The sequence below is a fragment of the Pristiophorus japonicus genome, chromosome 5, assembly GCF_044704955.1.
Source record: "Pristiophorus japonicus isolate sPriJap1 chromosome 5, sPriJap1.hap1, whole genome shotgun sequence".
Lineage (NCBI taxonomy): Eukaryota > Metazoa > Chordata > Chondrichthyes > Pristiophoridae > Pristiophorus > Pristiophorus japonicus.
In genome coordinates this window covers 261,254,199-261,272,467 of record NC_091981.1, presented here as the reverse complement: position 1 = coordinate 261,272,467, position 18,269 = coordinate 261,254,199, and the positions used below count along the sequence as shown (strand labels likewise).

General features: G+C 42.4%; 1 protein-coding gene across 7 annotated transcripts in view; it reads left to right on the top strand.

The window, feature by feature from the left end:
• Positions 1-18,269, top strand: part of wdr37 (WD repeat domain 37) — a 156,408-nt gene that overhangs the window by 124,592 nt on the left and 13,547 nt on the right. For all 7 annotated transcript variants that reach the window (XM_070881576.1, XM_070881578.1, XM_070881574.1 and 4 more), the window contains one exon: positions 1,113-1,247. In XM_070881576.1, coding sequence (XP_070737677.1) covers positions 1,113-1,247 — 135 coding nt within the window. The remainder of the gene's footprint in view (positions 1-1,112; positions 1,248-18,269) is intronic.

The following is an 18,269-nucleotide window of genomic DNA, read 5'->3' as shown; positions in this document are numbered from 1 at the left end:
TTGTCTTGCCTGATTTCTGAACTGCCGAGGAAATCTAGTAGTAGCCATGACTTATGGATTTGATTTTCATACTGTTGATTTTTTGAAAGTCTAATGACAAATCTAAAAATTACTGTTGGTAATGTTGCAAGATGAATATTTAATGTCGTCGTACACCATTCCTCTATCTCATGTTTACATGGAGGCATTAACCCATTTAAAATAAACAGATACCAGACAGAGGAATATCATACGATCCTGTTAAACATTCATCGTCTGACATCAACAGCAGTACTTTTTAGGTTATATATTCTGAATGTTAGACTGCACAGCAGTGATGTGCTGGATTGTTCTGTTGTTTCAATAAACCTATTTGTGCGTATATTGAACACAGACAGCAGTTTGTGGAGACCCTTTTGAACTTTTGGAGTATTTGAATATTCTACTATAACTGGCAAAAACACAGTTGAATTAGTTTGTTACAAATTTATCAGACACTCGCTACATGAGGATTTGAACTTGATCTGAACATGAATGAGATTTCAGCTGGTAGTGCAGGAAAAGTTGAGCATTATATTGAAGTAGATTTGAATGCAAAAATAACATGAATTTTTAAATTAATAAACCATTTGTGGAACTGGGTAACATGGAGGTTGACAAACTAGCGTGTCACCTCTTAGGCTTTAGTTTCATCTGGTCCAGGGATAAAATCAATCTCTCTCGTTCTCTCTCTCTCGCTCTCTTTCTCTATCTCTCTCTTTATATAATCTTTCTCTTGAAAATAAACCACATTTTGGAATTGTCACTCAAAGGCCATATGGATGTGGAACATACTAGTGTAGTAAAAGCTGAGGTGAGGTTTAGTGCATCTGCTTTGTATTGTATATGATCTGAGATCTTAATACTGATTCATGACATCTAAGATGGAAAAGTACTCTGTTCATCAGTACAAACATCCATTGGCTGGTTAAGTGCAAAGATTTACTAAAGAATGAGGCATATGGTGTATAATATTATAGGAATTACAGAGGAATTATAGGAAACCTTGGTAGCAATTTAATACTTCAGCTAGAAAAAATCTGATGTGTTGGTAAGTTATTTAATGGTTATTTACTGTTTTTTTTCTCTTTCAGTACTGTAACATCTGCTGTCTTTACTGTGGGGGATAATGTTGTGTCTGGCAGTGATGACAGAACTGTGAAAGTTTGGGATCTAAAGAACATGCGATCTCCTATAGCAACAATTCGTACTGACTCAGCAGTCAACAGGTAAATTATTTTAAATGTACTTTTATGTGATAAATCATAATTGGTCACTAAATGAATAATTTCTCCCCTTTCTCCCTCGCCACAGTCGTTCATTCTTTCATTCTCTCGTGCTGTTGCTATTGCTCTCCTCTCCAAGGGTTGAGGGAAGGACCTGTGTTATAGTGACATCTGTCTGGCCATGAACATTAACTTTAAAAGATTATTATTTGACTATATGACAGCATTATTTCGAGACTGGGTAGGTGGCTTGAGGAGGAGTCGGCTTAGTAAACAAAAACTTGCAGGGAAAACAAGAACTGCTTTCACAGATTTAAATTGCATTAACAGAGTACAGAATGCAGCTAATCTATTGGCCCAGTAGATGGGGGAATTGTTTGAGCGATGGGGTGAACACGTAAAATGGAGGGACGAATGAGATAACACAAGAAAGGTATATGTTTTTAAATAGCTGTCTTTGAGGTTATATAAGCATACAGAAAATGCAGTGCTCCTACATTATTAAAAAAAATTGAGCTTTGCAACTGTTGCCTTCTGCCAATCTGATCTGTGTACACCATGTGATGAAGCTGTTTCTCAATTCACTGCTGTGATTAGTCTGTTGGAAGCATGTGACAATTAGTTTCTTGCAGTGTTTCTAAGAAAGTGTTTTGCTTTGAGAACCAAGCGCCCTGTCACAGCTTCTAATATTAAAAGACCTTCAAACTGGATAAGAACGTAAGAAATAGGAGCAGGAGTAGGCCACCTAGCCCCTGGAGCCTGCTCCGCCATTTAATAAGATCATGGCTGATCTGATCATGGTCTCAGCTCCACTTCCCTGCCCGCTCCCCATAACCCTTTATTCCCTTATCGCTCAAAAATCTCTGTCTCTCAGCCTTAAATATATTCAATGACCCAGTCTCCAGAGCTCTCTGGGGCAGAGGATTCCATAGATTTACGACCCTCTGAGAGAAGAAATTCCTCCTCATCTCCGTTTTAAATGGGTGACTCCTTATTCTGAGACTATGTCCCCTCGTTTTAGTTTCCCCTATGAGTGGAAATAGCCTCTCTGCATCCACCTTGTCGAGCCCCCTCATTACCATATATATTTCGATACGATCACCTCTCATTCTTCTGAACTCCAATGAGTATCAGCCCAGCCTACTCAACCTATCTTCATAAGTCAACCCCTTCATGTCCGGAATCAACCTAGTGAACTTTCTTTGAACGGCCTCCAATTCAAGTATATCCTTCCTTAATTATATGAACCAGCTATTTACAATCTATATTAACGACTTGGAAGAAGAGACTGAGTGTAATGTAGCCAAGTTTGCTGACGATACAAAGATGGGAGAAAAAGCAATGTGTGAGGAGGACACAAAAAATCTGCAAAAGGACATAGACAGGCTAAGTAAGTGGGCAAAAATTTGGCAGATGGAGTATAATGTTGGAAAGTGTGAGGTCATGCACTTTGGCAGAAAAAATCAAAAAGCAAGTTATTATTTAAATGGAGAAAGACTGCAAAGTGCTGCAGTACCGCGGGATCTGGGGGTACTTGTGCATGAAACGCAAAAAAATAGTATGCAGGTACAGCAAGTGATCAGGAAGGCCAATGGTATCTTGTCCTTTATTGCAAAGGGGATGGAGCATAAAAGCAGGGAAGTCTTGCTACAGCTATATAAGGTATTGGTGAGGCCACACCTGGAATACTGCATGCAGTTTTGGTTTCCATATTTACGAAAGGATATACTTAATTTGGAGGCAGTTCAGAGAAGGTTCACTAGGTTGATTCCGGGGATGAAGGGGTTGACTTATGAGGAAAGGTTTAGTAAGTTGGGCCTCTACTCATTGGAATTCAGAAGAATGAAAGGTGATCTTATCAAAACGTACAAGATTGAGGGGGCTTGACAAGGTGGATGCAGAGAGGATGTTTCCACTAATGGGGGAGACTAGAACTAGAGGGCATGATCTTAGAATAAGGGGCTGCCCATTTAAAACTGATGAGAAATTTCTTCTCTCAGAAGGTTGTAAATCAGTGGAATTCGCTGCCTCAGAGAGTTGTGGAAGCTGGGACATTGAATGAATAATTTTAAAACGGAAATAGATAGTTTCTTAAACGATAAGGGGATAAGAAGTTATGGTGAGCGGGTGGGGAAGTGGAGCTGAGGCCATGATCAGATCAGCCATGATATTGAATGGTGGAGCAGGCTCGAGGGGCCGTATGGCCTACTCCTGTTCCTATTTCTTATGTTCTTATGATTATAAGCCAATTCGGCCTTTTGCCAGATAACCTTTCGTACAGTGTATTGGTTTTCTGTAACTTAATGGGTGTTGCTCATGATAGATTGAATGTAATTCTTACTGAAGTGGGGTTTCCTGTTGGTTGTACACACATATTTACTATATAGAGATAGATAGACGCTATCCATTTCAGCACACATTGACAGCATCAACCACTCCTTGGTCAGATATAGCAAGGTTCGATGCAGAGTAATACTCCCTTAATGTGCCTTAACCCCAAGTAATTCCAACTTCACCAGTATGATGTTTTTCCATTCTTGCACAAGATATCCTGTGACCAATCTGAGCGAGATTACCACTTAGTGCAGAATGAGGGGTATTTTTTTGCGTGGGCTTGCGTCCACTAGGTACAGGTTGTACCTCTCCTGTCCCTGGTCCAGCATCATTCCCGGTGGGAGGTGGGGGGGGTGGGCGTCGCGACCTGCGCTGTGTCCTGGGGCTGGCTGCTCCTCTTCTCCCCACTGCCTCCGTCCGGTGTTCCCTCCTTGGTCGGCGCGGAGAGGGAGCGAGGAACATGGCGGCTGACTGAGGTGCCGAAGATGGGCCTGAGAAATGCAACACAGTAGGCTTCTGCGCATACGCAGAAGCTGGGTCGTTGTCAGCAGAACCCGGTAAGTCTAGGGCCACAATGCTAGGATCGGCGTGACCTCCCGTGGTCCGGAAAATTCACTGGTCAGGTCCCAAGGGTGCCAGACTGGAGAGGTACAACTGTACTGAGTTCTAACTTCCCAAATTCATTTCTTGTAGGACCCCTACACCCAGCCATCAGATAAGACTTTCAGTGCATCAATCTGGGCTGGATTTAAACCTGAGTCTCAGAGCTGACAACTAGTGCATTGCGCACTACTTAAACCCCTGTATAAATATACAAACAGAAAATGCTGTAAACACTCAGCAAGTCAAGCAGCATCTGTGGAGAGAGGAAGGCAGGGATAACCGGCCCAAATTTGGCCCTCCGTTTTTTTCGGCGCACCTCCGAGCCCCTCGTCGACATTTTACCTCAGAAGCAGCACCAAAAAAAATCTGTGCGATCATGGCCGATTCTCAGGCCGTCTGTGGAGCTGGCATGGCGCAGAAGAGAGGGGGCGGAGCTAGAGTGCCGGGACCTCTGCACATGCGCACTGGAGTCTGCGCGCATGTGCAGTAGCTCCTGGCAGGCCGTTTCGGCCAACACGCACTACAGGCTGTGTGGGAGGGGCCTGAAACATGCCGTCCCTAGCCCTGGCCGAATGGGCTCCCCCATCAGCAGCCTGCTGCGTTCCCTAAGGTAGGAGTTATATTTTTTATTTGTTATATACTGATTGATTTTGGTGCTTTAGGTGCAGGGTTTCTTCTATTTTATTAATTAATTACTTATTACTTTTTGTGCTTTGTTTGGTGCTTGGTGTGCTTTAAACGTAATTACTTGCACCGATTCCTTAACTGTAAGTAAGGTCTTTCTGTGTGGACAAAGGTGGACACATACGCTGCCCTAAGTTAGTTTAGTACAACTTTTTTCTGGCCAAATTGGCATAAATGGAATAAGTGGCTGGGAACGCCCCCTTTTGGGAAAAAAAACTGACCTAACAAAAAACCTAACTAACTCACTTACACTGGTGCAAATTAAAAATTTTTGCAACTAAAAAGATGCACCAGAAAAATCAAGTTACACTTTAAAAAAAAAACGGTGCAACTCACGGGGAAATTTGGGCCCAAACGTTTCAGGTCTATGACCCTTCATCAGAACTGGAAGATATTTTAGCTGAACCCCTGTATTTCATACTTATAGGAAGAAAAGTTGAGTAGCGGTTCGAATTAGGAAAGAAATGGAAAAGCGCTACAATGCTCGTGAACTTCCCTCCTGTAGATAATTTATTTAAATTCTAGTTTCCTAGTTTCCAATTTTCTTATTTAATACCAAACCTGGCTTAATAAAGAAGTTATCTATGAAGCACACCCATAAAATTGGGTGAAGATCAGTGGTGCCACTCGAGCAATTCTGCTTCTGTCATTTTGGCATGGACAGATAGACGGAGCCACTACTATATCCTTGTGAGAAAAGATGATTATTGTGAAAGTGGAATTAAATTCTGATCATTCATGCCTACATCATTTTACAGGATTTTAAGGTCACATGCTGCAGTGCATTCACAGCAATATTTATTGCGTTTCTATTCAGTTTTGTACTGTGAAAAAATATTTAACTGTTTCCTATGCCTTGAGGGGGAAAAATAGCATCAATACCGTTTCAAGTTTTCATTAACTGCTAAACCAGAAATCTAATATTTCATGAAGAATCACAACTTTCGGCTTATGTATAGGTTGCACTGTTCATGAGCCTATTTATATAAATCCATCCTCTGACTTTACGAATTTGAAGAAAATGGTTTCTTATCGGAGCCAATGATGAGTTGCTATCCTGCATATACGAGCCATTTGTGGTTGATTTTGTATAATTTTGAATCGTTTTTCAGAGTTGCAAAATTATCAGTGTTGGCTTTCAGAATTAAGATGTTTTATTTTATTATGCAAATTAGCTACTTAAGGACTCATTGAGTCAAACATTCCGGCCTCACTGGGTCCATACGAAATGCGAAAACCGGCTTTTCCGATCTGTCAAGATTTCTTTTGACAGATCCTCCGCATCCCGGGGAGAAAGACATTCGCTCAAGAGAGATTGGATGTAAGAGTTTTAAAAAACATAAAAATTAAATTTAATCATTCATTTTTATGTTTTTAAAAACCCTGTCGATTAAGGTAAGTTTATTTTTAACCCTATTATAAAACACACACAAAAATTCCAAGAAATATTTATTTTTCTAAAACATTTAATTACATTTAATTTCAATTAATTTTAAATATGTGAGGTGTTTTTTTTTAAAATTTATTATGCTGTGTTTCTTGTTTTAAGAGGATTTTCTCATTGGTAGTACTTGTAGTGCGAACTCGCAAAGATGGAGTTCCCATTTTTATCAATGAGAATACTACCTGGTGATTGGTGGTCCAGGCCCATGTGACTCCAGCATTTCATCATGTCATCTCCCCGTATGTTTCGCATCGAATGAAGGCCTCCGACCGCAATCATAGGTTCCTCCGTGACCACCAGGTATTTTCTTTTAAAACTTTTGGGTCGGAGGCGTTTGTCCGAAGGAAGCCTCCGACCGCAGTTTTCCCCCCAATGAGTTAGAAGATCTGTTATTGTTTGCTTGATTTGTAGGTTGATACAAGTAGCAAAGTGGCCACAATTAATTGGCTCACATTTCAATACTGATTGATGCTGAACCAGATGTAGAATTTGTGAATATATAATTTCCTCCACCTCCAGCACTGTAAGCATAAACTTTGATTAACACTGGCTTCAATTGATACTTCTCGCAAAACAAATACTTGAATGTGAAGGACCTTTACATAGTACTGTTTGTCAGTGGAAAGAGAGAATAATCTGGTGGTTTAGAAAATAATCCACCTCTTTTGGTAAGGCTCTGTGGCTCCAGAGGGAATGGCGCTGCCTCATTTACCTCATGGGGTTATCATTCACTTTGATCCGTGATCAGTGTTGCGTTAGATGATTTCCATTCAGTGGAGTTGGCTATACTTAGCCCCAGTAATTCTGGGCACGTGAGAAGACAAATACCCAGGGTTTCTATTCTGGTCTCCATTTTGAAACACCTGCTGGAAAGTGCATGGTTGTGGACATCAGGTAAGGACAGCATCAGGCTCAGCCTTTGTGTCACAGTGTCAGCGGTGCCTCAGTGGGTAGCACACTCGCCTCTGATTCAGAAGGTTGTGGGTTCAAGTCCCACTACAGGAATTTGAGCAGATAAATCTAAGTTGACACTCCAGTGCAGTGCTGAGGGAGTGCTACACTGTCCGAGGCCTCGTCTTTCGGATGAAACGTTAAACTGAGGCCCCGGCTGCCCCCTCAGGTTGACTTAAAAGATCCCATAGCACTATTTCGAAGAAGAGCAGAGGAGTTATCCCCGATGTCCTGGCCAATATTTATCCCTCAATCAACATAACTAAAAACAGATTATCTGGGCATTATCACATTGCTGTCTGTGAGAGTTTGCTGTGCGCAAGTTGGCTCCTACATTACAACAGTGACTATACTCCAAAAGTACTTCATTGGCTGTAAAGCGCTTTGAGACGTCCGGTGATCGTGGAAGGCGCTATATAAATGCAAGTCTTTCTTATGTCTTTCCTCGCCCCGTTACCCGAATAGCCTACCAAACATCTAGCCTCGGGTCACGTGAAGAATGTTGACGTGGATGTGGGTGGCTCTTGGCATAAAACTGTACCCAGTATGAGGCAGTATTTTCAGGAGAGGAGAGAACCATATTTTGGGGTGGGGGGGTGGGGGAGAAAGAGAGGGGAAGCTGATGCTGTCAATTCTGAGCTTTATTAGTGTAATACTAGGTAACTCTTGTAAGAAGGAATTTTTTAAAATAAATTTAGCTAACCCAGCAGTACAGAGTTGAGAGCAAGATCCAGAAATGTAAAGGTTAAAGTAAAAGTGGAAAAGCAAAGCTTTAAGTAAATTTTGAACTGATGCTTTCCCGTTTACAATGACATTTACACATCTGTGTGTACTTTCCTTCTTATTAGATCTGGATTAGTGTTAGAATCCAAAAATGCCTTTGTCAACGCACTCTTTGCAGGGATTTTTGTGAACTTTGCTCATTTTTGTAGTTCATTTTTTTAATTGTGATTATCCTATAATATTCTATAAAGCTCACCAGAGACAGATGGGATGCATTTGTCATGCTTCCCTTGTCACCCATCTGTTTCAGACATAAAACTTGCTTTCTGCCAATACAGTTTTTTTTTTTGCACACTTCTCGCACTGCTTACACTGGAGTGTCAAACTGCCTTTAACTCGGAGACTGAGCAACTTTATTCAGTAAGTAGTTGAGTCATATAGATTGGGTCTTGCATTCAAACCTTGGTCTCTTGAGTTGGCTGATCTCAGCAGGGTGATGGTAGGAGTGTGTCAGTTGGCTTCCACCAGTGAGTTAGGCTTCTCACTTCTGATCATTACCTCGAGGTCATTATTGGAAGTGCACATCCATGAATGTTGGACAAGGACAAAATTGTGATGTTCCCAACCGTTGACTAGCCTGCAAACACTCACTGTCAAGGCTTGCACATGAATAAAGGGCAATTCAAGATAGAAAAATGCAAACCGTGCCTAGGAACCCTTATAAAATCATAGAATGATACAACACAAAAGGGAGGCCATTTCACCCATCGTGCCTGTGCTGGCTGTTACAATTAATCCCATTCCCTTGCTCTGTCGCCAGAGCCATGTAGATTTTTTCCCTTCAAGTATGTATTCAATTCCCCTTTGAAAGTTACTATTGAATCTACTTTCAGGCACTACATTCTAGATCACAACAACTCACTGCGTTTTTAAAAAAATCCTTATCGCCTCTAGTTCTTTTGTCTATTGCCTTAAATCTGTGTCCTCTGGTTAACGACCCTTCTGCCACTGGAAACAGCTTATCCTTATTTACTTTATCAAAACCGTTCGTGATTTTGAACATCTCTATCATAACCTTTTTTTCCTCTGCTTCTTCAATCTCTCCACATAACTGACCTGGTAGCATTCTATTACATTTCTCCTGCACCCTCTCTAAGGCCTTAACATCCTTCCTAACGTGTGGTGGTCAGAATTGAACCCAATACTCCAGCTGGGACTGAACCAATGCTTTATAAAGTCAACATCTTGGAGAGGGGAGAAAATTGAGGGTAGGGAAATTAAATTGCCAACAGGCCCAGGGAAATCCTCATCATCCTGGAATATCTATTTTTTAAAAGAATGTTTTTAGCTCATGAATTGTGACACTGAGAAGAATACTATTATCGTAAAGCTATTCAAATATCATTAGAAGCTTCAATATTGCAACATGAAACTACAGAAATTTTAAATTTTAAGACCTCTCCAAATTGTCCCATTGTTTCTTCCCCTCTTTTCTGCATTTTTCTATTTTTAAAAATATGACTGATGGCAGTCTTGCCTCGGAATCAGAAGATTGTGGGTTCAAACCCTACTGTAGGACTTAACTACATCATGCAGGTTTGGCACTTCAGTGCAGTATTGAGAGAGTGAGAGGTGGATATAAAAGAAAACGTGACATTTATTTGAAAGAAGCAGGGAAGTTTTCCAGGTGTCCTGGCCAGCGTTCATTGTTGTATGCAATCTGTTTAGGTAGATGTAAAGTATCCCAGGGCACTGTTCAAAGGAAAGCAGGGCATTCTTGTGGTGTCCTGACCTAACTACTCATTCATCTTGCTGTTTGTGGGACTTTGCTGTGCACAAATTGTCTGCCATGTTTGCCTGCAAAAGAGTAACTACATTTCAGAAATAATTCATTGGCTGTGAAGTGCCTTAGGACAACTTCATGTTGTGAAATGCACAATATAAATGCATGTTCTTTCCAACTGGTCGAGACTTTAAAAAAAAAACTTGCCTGCTTCTCTCTGATTTCTGTGTCCTTTAGAGGTGGGTTAGCATTGAAGAATTGGCCTCCAGCTGAAAACCAGATCCAAACACTTCCCGTGCCATTGGATTGAGGCAGTGCCTTTTCTGCTAGTGACAATGTCACGTGGGTTGCTGCCATTTTAAGATGTTTTTGATGGTGCAACATTGAATGATGAATAGCGCTAGGAAAAATTGGTAGTGTTCCATATTCCCACTTCCTTATGAAGAGAAAAGAAATTGCCAACTGTCGGCTACTGCAGTTCTTTTATAGAGTCTATAAACAGCCGAAGAATGGGTGACAATTAATATGTTCTGCTTGAAGGTCACATTAGGAGTCTAATGTAAGAATGCTTAGCAAGGTATTCTGTGTCTTAGTATTAGAATGTGGGAGGATGAATTTTAGACTAGTTTTTTTTTTAAAACTTTTTTAACACCATTATTATTTTTAAGCAGCAGTAGGATGTTTTAAAAATCTAATTTTGATGCCCAAGCACACAGTACAATAGTTGCTAAATACAAACTGGAATGAAGGGAGGGGTGGGGGATGGCCTGTCCAGCACTGTCCGTACTAACACTCATCATCATCATCGGCAGTACCTCGAAACCGAGGAAGAAGTTCTCGGGTGACTGAACAATCCAATTCAGGAATTACAGTCTCTGTCACAGGTGGGACAGACAGTCATTGGAGGAAAGGGTGGGTGGGGAGTCTGGTTTGCCGCACACTCCTTCTGCTGCCTGCACTTGTTTTCTGCATGCACTTGGCGACGAGACTCGAGGTGCTCAGCGCCCTCTCGAATGCTCTCCCTCCACTTAGGGCAGTCTTTGGCCAGGGACTTCCAGATGTCGGGTGGGGATGTTACACATTATCAAGGAGATTTTGAGGGTGTCCTTGAAACGTTTCCTCTGCCCACCTGGGGCAGAGGAGTTCCGAGTGGAGCGTAAACCACTATCACACGTTAATTAGAAAGGAGGAAGACCATTCAGCTCACTTTAATTCATCAATCCAGAACGACCCTTGCAGCATTCAATCGTTACTTAAATGATTCCAGGTTTTTGCCTCCAGTGTTCGACCTTTAAGGTCTTTAAGGAGTAAGCCCAAAACATCAACAGGGAGAAAGCTGATAATGAAACCAGGTTTGATATTTTGCCCTGAGGTATTCCTAGAAATTACAGCACAGAAGGAAAACATTCATCTATCATGTCTATGCTAGATCCAAATGAAGCTAACTACTTTAATTCAATTTTCCCATCTTTCTTTCTATCCTTTTTAAAAAATATATATATATTTTCTTTAATCATTCAGTTGACTGTCCCTTTCTGATATCAAGTACAATTTGCATTTATATGAGGAACAGCACCTCATCTTTCGTTTATGCACTTTACAGCCTTCTGGACTCAACATAGAGTTCAAAAATTTCAGACCTTATAACCTCTGTCTATATTTTGCTCTGATGTATTTTTTCTTTCTCTCTTTCTCATGGCAGCTGATAGTTATCCTGCCATTCACACCCTATCTAAACTAATCTTTTTCTCACTTCTGCTATTACCATCTCAAGTCGCTCCATCACCCCTTTTGTCTCTCAAACCTCTCCTGTCTTCCACCCTATATCAGACCTTTTTATTCTTTCCTCCCCTCCCCCTTTCAGTGCTCTTTAAGAATCTGTTCATTTCGAACATTCACCAGTTCTGACGAAGGGTCATCGACCCTAAACGTTGACTCTCTTTCTCGCCACAGATGTTGTCTGACCCACTGAGATTTCCAGAATTTTCTGTTTTTATTGCATTTATATAAGTGCATTTAAAGTAATAATGTCCCAGTGTGCTTCACAGATGGGTATAAGGAAAATGGACACTAAGCCAGGAAGGGAAAGATTACAGGGTTATTTTGGTGAAAGGTGAAAACAGGTGCTAAATGGTTTCTGTGCTAATAAGACATGCCTGTTTGAAAATCTGGTTTTAGCATGCAATTTTGGTCCTGATTGTTGATTACCATAATTGCCTGAGGGAAGGAGTTCCCCTTGCCCTCCTGTCCCTCACTCTTGCAGCATCTGGTCCTGTTCCACCTGGCCTCATGTTCTCTTCCCATCCTCCTGCAGTCCAATGGGGAACCCCTAGCAAGATGGTGATGACTAAGCACTCCTTTTTCTTCTGGTGACTTCTATAAGGTAGAGTAGCACAGCACTCCTTTTTAGGTAAAGTCTTCAAAGAATTTTTGGAATAAATGTTGGTGAGAGTGTTTGTGAAGTCTTGACAGAGTGTCCCAGAGAGTCTCCTGATGTGTTTCAAAAGTCCTCTTAAAACCTCCAGCAGCATAGAAACATAGAAAATAGGTGCAAGAGTAGACCATTCGGCCCTTCGAGCCTGCACCACCATTCAATATGATCATGGCTGATCATTCACCTCAGTATCCCATTCCTGCATTCTCTCCATACCCCTTGATCCCTTTAGTCATACGGGCCACATCTAAATCCCTCTTGAATATATCTATTCAACTGGCCTCAACAACTCTCTGTGGTAGAGAATTCCACAGGTTAAAACTCTCTGCGTGAACAAGTTTCTCCTCATCTCGGTCCTAAATGGCTTACCCCTCATCTTTAGACTATGTCCCCTGGTTCTGGACTTTCCCAACATCGGGAACAGTCTTCCTGCATCTAACCGGTCCAGTCCCGTCAGAATTTTATATGTTTCTATGAGATCCCCTCTCATAGAAGGGCGATCCCCTCTCACCCTTCTAAACTCCAGTGAATATAGGCCCAGTCGATCCAGTCTCTCCTCATATGTCAGTCCCGCCATCCCGGGAATCAGTCTGGTGAACCTTCGCTGCACTCCCTCAATAACAAGAACGTCCTTCCTCAGATTAGGAGACCAAAACTGAACACACTATTCCAGATGAGGCCTCACCAAGACCCTGTACAACTGCAGTAAGACCTCCCTGCTCTGATATTCAAACCCCTTAGCTATGAAGGCCAACATGCCATTTGCTGCCTTCACTACATGCTGTACCTGCATGCCAACTTTCAATGACTGATGTACCATGACACCAAGGTCTCATTGCACCTCCCCTTTTCCGAATCTGTCGCCATTTAGATAATCTTCCTTCCTGATTTTGCCACCAAAGTGGATAACCTCACATTTATCCACATTATACTGCATCTGCCATGCATTTGCCCACTCACCTAACCTGTCCAAGTCACCCACAGCCTCTTAGCATCCTCCTCACAGCTTACACCGCCACCCAGCTTAGTGTCATCTGCAAACTTGGAGATATTACACTCACTTCCTTCATCTAAATCATTAATATATATTGTAAATAGCTGGGTCCCAGCACTGAACCCTGCGGCACCCACACTGGTCACTGCCTGCCATTCTGAAAAGGACCCGTTTATCCCGACTCTCTGCTTCCTGTCTGCCAACCAGTTCTCTATCCACATCAATACATTACCCCCAATACCATGTGCTTTAATTCTGCACACTAATCTCTTGTGTGGGACCTTGTCAAAAGCCTTTTGAAAGTCCAAATACACCACATCCACTGGTTCTCCCTTGTCTACTCTACTAGTTACATCCTCAAAAAATTCTAGAAGATTTGGCAAGCATGATTTCCCTTTCATAAATCCATGTTGACTTGGACCGATCCTGTCACTGCTTTCCAAGTGCGCTGCTATTTCATCTTTAATAATTGATTCCAATATTTTCTCCACTACCGATGTCAGGCTGACCGGTCTATAATTCCCTGTTTTCTCTCTCCCTCCTTTTTAAAAAAAAGTGGTGTTACATTAGTTACCCTCTCGTCCATAGGAACTGATCCAGATTCAATAGACTTTTGGAAAATGATCACCAATGCATCCACTATTTCTAGGCCACTTCTTTAAGTACTCTGGGATGCAGAGTGTCCTAGAGAGTCGCCTCATGTGTTTCAAAAGTCCGCTTAAAATCTCCAGCAGCAAGTGATCACTCAACAGGTGATACACCTTTAAGTAACACTCGAAATCCTTTGCATGACTTGTTTACTCTCAATCAGCTGGTCGCTATTAGAGGGCGTTCATTCATGTACTCGGCACCAAAATGCCGTTTAGCCTCCTTAATGAGCGCTAACAGGCAACTCAAGTGGAAATCAGCCCCTTAACGATAATCCAGGTAGTTGTTCTGAGTAACATGGAAACATAGAAAATAGGTGCAGGAGTAGGTCATTGGGCCCTTCGAGCCTGCACTACCATTCAATAAGATCATGACTGATCATTCCCTCAGTACCCCTTTCCTGCTTTCTCTCCATACCCCTTGAACCCTTCAGCGGTAAGGGCCACATCGAACTCCCTCTTGAATATATCCAATGAACTGGCATCAACAACTCTGCGGCAGGGAATTCCACAGGTTAACAACTCTGAGTGAAGAAGTTTCTCCTCATCTCAGTCCTAAATGGCCTCCCCCTTATCCTAAGACTGTGTCCCCTGGTTCTGGACTTCCCAATATCAGGAACATTCTTCCCGCATCTAACCTGTCCAGTCCCGTCAGAATCTTATGTTTCTATGAGATCTCCTCTCATCCTTCTAAACTCCAGTGTATAAAGGCCCAGTTGATCCAGTCTCTCCTCGGATGTCAGTCCAGCCATCCCTGGAATCAGTCTGGTGAACCTTCTTGCTATTGAGGGAGTGCAGCGAACGTCCTTCCTCAGATTAAGAGACCAAAACTGAACACAATATTCCAGGTGAGGTCTCACCAAGACCCTGTACAATTGCAGTAAGACCTCCCTGCTCCTATACTCAAATACCCTAGCTATGAAGGCCAACATACCATTTGCCGCATTCACCACTTGCTGTACCTGCATCCCAACTTTCAATGACTGATGAACCATGACACCCAGGTCTCGTTGCACCTCCCCTTTTCCTAATCTGTCGCCATTCAGATAATAATCTGCCTTTGTGTTTTTGCCCCCGAAGTTGATAACCTCACATTTATCCACATTATACTGCATCTGCCATGCATTTGCCCACTCACCTAACCTGTCCAAGTCACCCTGCAGCCTCTTAGCATCCTCCTCACGACTCACACCGCTACCCAGTTTAGTGTCATCTGCAAACTTGGAGATATTACACTCAATTCCTTCATCCATCATTAATGCATATTCTAAAGAGCTGGGATCCCAGCACTGAGCCCTGTGGCACTCCACTAGTCACTGCCTGCCATTCCAAAAGGGACCCGTTTATCCCGACTCTCTGCTTCCTGTCTGCCAACCACTTCTCTATCCACGTCAGTACATTACCCCCAATACCATGTGCTTTGATTTTGCACACCAATCTCTTGTGTGGGACCTTGTCAAAAGCCTTTTGAAAGTCCAAATACACCACATCCACTGGTTCTCCCTTTCCACTCTGCTAGTTACATCCTCAAAAAATTGCAGAAAATTCATCAAGCATGATTTCCCTTTCATAAATCCATGGTGACTTGGACCAATTCTGTCACTGCTTTCCAAATGCGCTGCTATTTCATCCTTAATGATTGATTCCAACATTTTCCCCACTACTGATGTCAGGCTGACCGATCGATAATTACCCGTTTTCTCTCCCTCCTTTTTTAAAAAAGTAGTGGTACATTAACTACCCACCAGTCCATGGGAACTGATCCAGAGTCGATAGACTGTTGGAAAATGATCACCAATGCATCCACTATTTCTAGGGCCACTTCCTTAAGTACTCTGGAATGCAGACAATCAGACCCCGGGGATTTATTGGCCTTCAATCCCATGAATTTCCCAAACACAATTTCCCGCCTAATAAGGATATCCTTCAGTTCCTCCTTCTCACTTGACCCTCGATCCCCTAGTACAACCGGAAGGTTATTTGTGTCTTCCTTCGTGAAGGCAGAACCAAAGTATTTGTTCAATTGGTCTGCCATTTCTTTGTTCCCCATTATAAATTCACCTGAATCCGACTGCAAGGGACCCATGTTTGTCTTCACTAATCTTTTTCTCTTCACATATTTATAGAAGCTTTTGCAGTCAGTTTTTATGTTCCCTGCTAGCTTCCTCTCATACTCTATTTTTCCCCTCTTAATTAAACCCTTTGTCCTCCATGCTGAATTCTAAATTTCTCCCAGTCCTCAGGTTTGTTGCTTTTTCTGGCCAATTTATATGCCTCTTCCTTGGATTTAACACTATCCTTAATTTCCCTTGTTAGCCACGGTTGAGCCACCTTCCCCGTTTTATTTTTACTCCAGACAGGGATGTACACTTGTTGAAGTTCATCCATGTGATCTTTAAATGTCTGCCATTGCCTATCCACCGTCAACCCTTTAAGTATCATTTGCCAGTCTATTCTAGCCAATTCACGCCTCATACCGTCGAAGTTAACTTTCCTGAAGTTCAGGACCCTAGTTTCCGAATTAACTGTGTGAATCTCCATCTTAATAAAGAATTCTACCATATTATGGTCACTCTTCCACAAGGGGCCTCGCACAACAAGATTGCTAATTAGTCCCTTCTTATTACACATCACCCAGTCTCGGATGACCAGCTCTCTAGTTGGTTCCTCGACATATTGGTCTAGAAAACCATCCCTAATACACTCCAGGAAATCCTCCTCCACCGCATTGCTACCAGTTTGGTTAGCCCAATCAATATGTAGATTAAAGTTGCCCATGATAACTCCTGTACCTTTATTGCACATATCCCTTATTTCTTGTTTGATGCTGTCCCCAACCTCACTACTACTGTTTAGTGGGAGTTGTGTACAGACCACCAAAGTTTTCTGCCCTTTGGTATTCCGCAGCTCCACCCATACCGATTCCACATCATCCAAGCTTATGTCCCTCCTACTATTGCATTAATTTCCTCTTCAACCAGCAACGCCACCCCGTCTCCGTTTCCTTTCTGTCTATCCTTCCTAAATGTTGAATATCCCTGGATGTTGAGTTCCCAACCTTGGTCACCCTGGAGTCATGTCTCCGTGATGCCAATCACATCATATCCGTTAACTGCTATCTGCACAGTTGATTCGTACACCTTTTTCCGAATACTCCTCGCATTAAGGCACAGAGCCTTCAGGCTTGCCTTTTTAACACACTTTGCCCCTTTAGAATTTTGCTGTAATGTGGCCCTTTTTGTTTTTTGCCTTGGGTTTCTCTGCCCTCCACTTTTACTATTCTCCTTTCTATCTTTTGCTTCTGCCTCCATTTTATTTCCCTCTGTCTCCCTGCATAGGTTCCCCTCCCCATGCCATATTAGTTTAACTCTTCCTCAACAGCACTAGCAAACGCTCCCACTAGGACATTGGTTCCAGTCCTGACTAGGTGCAGACTGTCCGGTTTGTACTGGTACCACCTCCCCCAGAACCAGTTCCAATGTCCCAGGAATTTGAATCCCTCCCTTCTGCACCACTCCTCTAGCCACGTTATTCATCTGAGCTATCCTGCGATTCCTACTCTGACTAGCACGTGGCACTGGTAGCAATCCTGAGATTACTACTTTTGAGGTCCTACTTTTTAATTTAGCTCCTAGCTCCCTAAATTCGTCTCGTAGGACCTCATCCCATTTTTTACCTATATCGTTGGTACCTATATGCACCACGACAACTGGCTGTTCACCCTCCCTTTTCAAAATGACCTGCACCCGCTCCAAGACATCCTTGGCAAGCTTCAACTCCTTTACCAAGATGGTGTCTTGCGCTAAATGCGGGCTAAACCGGCGTTTCAGCTTAAGACCTCATCTTGGCCACCTCGGGGATTCTTAGTGCCTAAAGTATCTGGGGAAAATCACTTCCTCGCAATGTTTTTTTGTGTACACTCCTTTACGGGATGGGTGGCCCACATGTGCAAAACTTTACATTGAACGAGCCGGTCCCAGGTTGCGTGGGACCTGCAGAGAGGTGCGCAGCTACACACCTTGTAGGGAACTTTGCCCGCTAGGTGCGATGACTGAAAACTCTGTCGAATGGATGGGTTTGAAAGAACTTTTAAGGAAGAGAGAAGCAGAGACATTTAGGAAGGGCATTCTGGAGCAGATCCAGGTAGCTCTGCCATCAGTGATGGGGTAAAGGGAGCAGCGATTACACAAACAGCTGATGTTGGCTGATTTATTGTATAAAGAGTTTCTTTTCTACCTGACATTTTATATATATAGTTTTAGATACATTTGTAGCTTTCATCAATTATCTTGAGTTGGTTTATTATATTGTAGCAACTACTTTCGATAATTGGATTCACATACTACTAAAACTGGTGGCGAACATATTCAGAACTAGGAAAAAACATCAGGGGTAGAAATTCGTTCGCTTAGCGCCCCTGGAACGGGT